This window comes from Egretta garzetta, unplaced genomic scaffold (genome assembly GCF_000687185.1).
Source record: "Egretta garzetta isolate BGI_Z169 unplaced genomic scaffold, ASM68718v1 scaffold161, whole genome shotgun sequence".
Classification (NCBI taxonomy): Eukaryota; Metazoa; Chordata; class Aves; order Pelecaniformes; family Ardeidae; genus Egretta; species Egretta garzetta.
This window is the reverse complement of record NW_009258754.1, coordinates 1,481,411-1,485,986: the sequence shown is the minus strand read 5'-3', so window position 1 is coordinate 1,485,986 and position 4,576 is coordinate 1,481,411. Positions and strand designations below refer to the sequence as shown.

Here is a 4,576-nt window from a genome sequence, read left to right as displayed (position 1 = left end):
GAAGGGACGACCTGGTTGCTGTTACTTAAAGATATCGGGGCGCAAATTTGGTGGTGGCAGGGGCAGCTCCTCTCTCTGCCCACCCACAACCTTGCTTCCCCCAGGTCAGCTCGTGCTGCTGTGATTACAGAGCCAGCTCACCCGCAAGGGCTGTGGCCGCGGCGCTTCAGTGCAGGGCGAGCTGGTGGGCATCCTGCAGTGGGGGAATGTGGAGCTGGAAGCACATGGAAGAAGCCTGGTGGTGAGGGTGGCACAGGTTTCGGAGACTAACAGGGTAAAACTTGCCTGCTATGAGGCAGTTTTTAAATTAAATGGTTCAGTAATTGCAATTGCAGTTTACTTTTTTCATCTCAAAACACATTTCTAAGTGAAAGCAATGGTGCCTCTTTTTATCTACAGATGTAGAAACTTCAAAATTAATGTGTCAGTACCTTTTCTTAAATGTACTTGATTTCCCTGGAGGAAAGACTGACCCAATCTCTTGAAAATCTTTTGTCAATGTGACTGCTACGCTTAATTAGTTTGAATAGATTTCTGATCTGCAGGAAATGTAATTGAGCTACCGCTATAGTCTTCATTTTATTACAAAAATTGAACTTCATTCTTGACACTTGTTCCAACAAATTATTTGGTTTTGGTTTAAGGGCTGGGAACTGTAACAGTTAAAATATCTTAAATGTTTGATATAATTTGCTAATTCACTAAAACTTCCTAAAAATCCTTTCTTTTCTAGGGCTGCACGCAGAAGTACATTGTGAAGAACTACTTCTACTACTACTTGTTCAAGTTTTCAGCCGCTTTGGGTGAAGAGATCTTTTATATCACTTTCCTTCCATTTACCTACTGGAACATAGATCACTCTGTGTCTAGAAGGATGATAATTGTTTGGTCTGTAAGTATTGCTGTGACTGACTTAAACATCTACTTGTTAATCCTGTAACTGTAGCAAACGAATATTTAAGAGTAAGAACAACCCTTCAAATGAACAAAATCCCTTCCAACAAAAAAGCGCCAGTGTTATTTATATGTGGAACTTGTGCGTTTGTGAAGCAGAAGCGTTGCGACAGAGAGAGGAGGCGAGAGGCTGACGCAGGCTGTTTGTTCATCTCCTCGCATTTTGCACTGACTTATTTTTTTCAGCCAAATAACTGATCGAGCTGCTTTTGATAGGGTTTGCACAGAACAGTTGGGAAAACACTTCCTTCCCAACGTGTCACGATATTTTAAGAATCCTTCTTTATCATTTTAGGACGTCTTTCTCTTACCCCAATTTCTCCTGCATAACCTGTTTAGTCCTGGCTCAGCTGAAATCGGTATAAATCTAATAGGAATGGGATTGCAGGCTGCAGTGGAATAAACAGGGTGCTTTTGCAGTCACCCGAGGGGGGAAAAATAATCAGATTCTCTGTTGAAGGCTAAGATTTAAAAGCATTGATTTTTGTTTACACCAGAGCATTCTCAAATTAACTGGCCTTAGCGTTGCTTCAGCCTTCACATATGCAGTGTGCGGTATCCAGAAAAATGTATTTCCATGTATTTCCATTCTGGCGCTGAAAACTGGTAGATAACCAGGCCCTTCAGTCTGGGAATGGCTGTTGTGTTGTCGCTGCCATTGCTCACCTTGGTATCGATCAGATGTTGCTGCCCAGATAAGACCGTTTTAGAACAAAGAAGGGAGGTGGGGAGCATCTCTGGCAGATGGCAGACCCTGGAGGTTTAGCTGTCAATCTCCATTGATTTAAGAAATTGAAGCTTGGTAAAAACTTGGATGTGGTATCTAGCTTTGTTTCTTTACAGTGAAGCTTCTCCTTGACTTAGTCAAGTCTGATTAATAATATTCTGTCTTTTGTCCAAATAATATGATGAGATGTATAAAACCAATCTGAATTGGGTCATATGCTTCAAATGCACCTGGTTGTGGACAGAAGGCATCAGTTGTTCTGTGCCAGGAACCCTAGTCAATACATTTTATAAAGAGAACATGAAAAATAACTTGCAGATGAAATTTGGAAGTAGGTGGACACTGTATAATTAGAGTTGGATTCTGGCCAGGAGTACACCTACTGCTTCTGGAAACGTGCCACACAAGATGATAATTGGTAGTCACTGCCTTCTGGGTTTGCATATTGCTCAAAAAATGACTCTTTAGAGCTCCTTGCATGCCTTTCTGCAGACTTGCCTTGCCTTTACCTTGCAGGGAGTCCATCTGAGTGCTGGCCCGGGTCTAGGCTGAGTTAATTAGAGTATTCAAGCATGTGATACTGTAATTATTAATATTATTCTTTGATTTACGGAGTTTTGGAGTTGCATTTTATACTGAAAATGAGAAGCTGTTTTAAATACACAGACTTGTGACGATCTGTAGGTAAAGCATTTTAATTCTCTGTAATTGTGAAACGGCTAAAAATGTCTGTGTAGGCTGCATGTTAATGTTACGGCAAGCTCAGCTGGGTGGCTTATTGGCTGGCGAGCAGGCTGTGGACAGGAATTGGCAGTCACGGTGCCCAAAGTGGTGTTGGTCTGTCTTGGACACGTTGGGCATGTACACAACAGCAGAATCGGCTTAGCTGCACGGGAGATGCCAAGGTGTTCAACGTGACAAAGCTATGCTCTTAACGTACAGGAAGGGTGTTGGTGACAGCGCTGGAAGGACGCCTGTCCAGTGATGCTGCAGTGAGCAGGAGCGCAGATCTGCAGGCTATCTGCAATTCAGAGTTTTAAAGAAATGCTTCTGTTCCTGCAGGGATCATGATATGGGGCTGCAGACAGCTGTGTTAGATAGAAGTATAGATATAGAGATAGATAGATATAGATAGATAGAAATCCAGGTAGCCTGATAGTCTCTGGCAACAGCTGCCAGTAGAGACTGGGAAGAGCAATGAGGGGCAAGTGCAGCACCCAGGCAGGGTCTGCCGAAGGCTCTTATGCCGCTGGAGAAAGGAGCTGGTATCAGATGGAGAGCCCTCAGGAGAAGGTGGTAGTAGTTCCCTTTTAGCAGAGTTTGGGATGAGGAGAGGTCGTTAGTGAAGCTCTTCAGCAGGGAGATGGGCAGTGGAGTGGCAATGACCTTCCCATGAGCCTGGTGCAAAGCACACGGGTACGCTGGGAACACGCACCGGTAAAACATGGTCAGCAGGGGTGGTCGTGATGAAGGGGGTTAGTCCACCACGTGGGAGAAGTGGGCTTGTCCTTGGGCGGTGGAGAAACAGAAGCGGTACCGAGTGTGGTACTTCCCCAATAGCACAAAATGCCTTAAACCCGTGAGTTTCTGATGCAAGTTGGAAACGACAGTCGGGGTCCCAGGATGAATCAGGGAGGTTTCTTCCCTTGAAAGTTAAAGCAGTATTCATGCAGTTTACAAGGCCTTCCTGCCCTCTTATCTGTCACGGTTTATGCAGGGCCAGTCCCCCACGTCTGAAAGAGGTAAATTCGAACTGGAGCAGGGCCAGGGATCATTAGGGAACGGGCTATTTTCTGAGCAGAGATGGAAAGCTTGGATAAGTCCCTAACAAAATGAAGTTGGAGAGAGAATGGGGCTGGCTATAAACACCAGAGGAAGGAAGGAGCTTCTTAAAACAGAAATTCAGTCACGAGGAGAAACGTGTGTTAGACAGTTGTAAGTAAGCTGAGTTGAAGCCAAAGGCTGTGAAACAGCTCTAGAAGGGCAAAGGGCAGTAAGAAGAATTACAAAGGGAGTTTATCTCAGCAACAGCAGAGGCATGGACTTCGTGCCCTGGGATGTCTTCTCCAGTCCAGGGTCCCCAAAACCAGCTGCTCGTGGTTTTGCGTTTACAAGGACGGCGCTGGGGAGTGCTGGCTGCAGCCCCACCCAGGTGCTTCGGGAGCTGAAAGCAGCAGGTTGTGCTTCAGTGGTGCCTTTCCTCTGGGGATTCACACTACGTATGTAGGCTTTACCTTTCCCTTTATGGGTAGACAAGTGAAATAACAGCCTGAAACCTCCAATTGAGATGCTGGGTCAGTGCCAAGGGTACCCTAGTGTCTTTGCCTCCCTTCTTCAGCTCTTTGAAGTACAGGCTCTTGAATCTGCGCGGACAAGGCTTTGACGCCTGTGACTTTTGCTGCTTCAACCAGGAAGCACGGAGATGAAAAGTAACTTCACATGGACCAGCCCCTAAATGTACTTTAAATTCACCACACATCTCTGCTCGAGAGGTCAAAGTTCAGTTTGGTTTTTTTAATCTCTGCACCCCTTCAGGGTTGAAAGCTTTATTTTGGTGTGGAATTTCAGTCTGGAAAAAATAGTTAACAGCTTCTACTTACCATTCAGCATGCCTTGAAACCTTTTTCATTATTTTTTTTTTCCAGGGTGTATGGATGTGAAGTGCACCCACACCTCTCTTAAGCCTAAAAAACTTTAATTTGTACAATATAAATAAAAGCTGGCCAGCATGGACTTTGGGGCTGTGTGCACCATGGGCAGCTCTGAATCCATGGCAATTTGTTTTCCCATCTTGCTTTTCAAAGGAACGGTTTTCCAAAGGCTGGTGGCAGTGAGTTACTTGGGAATGATGGGTCCTGAACCCTGGCTCTTGGGGTAACCAGGGGCTTAATAACC

At 45.0% G+C, this 4,576-nt stretch overlaps 1 protein-coding gene across 1 annotated transcript in view; it reads left to right on the top strand.

The window, feature by feature from the left end:
• The first annotated feature begins 739 nt into the window (after positions 1-739).
• Positions 740-4,576, top strand: part of SGPP2 (sphingosine-1-phosphate phosphatase 2) — a 21,458-nt gene continuing 17,621 nt past the window's right edge. The window contains exon 1 of the mRNA XM_035888869.1: positions 740-892. Coding sequence (XP_035744762.1) covers positions 875-892 — 18 coding nt within the window. The 5' untranslated portion in view covers positions 740-874. The remainder of the gene's footprint in view (positions 893-4,576) is intronic.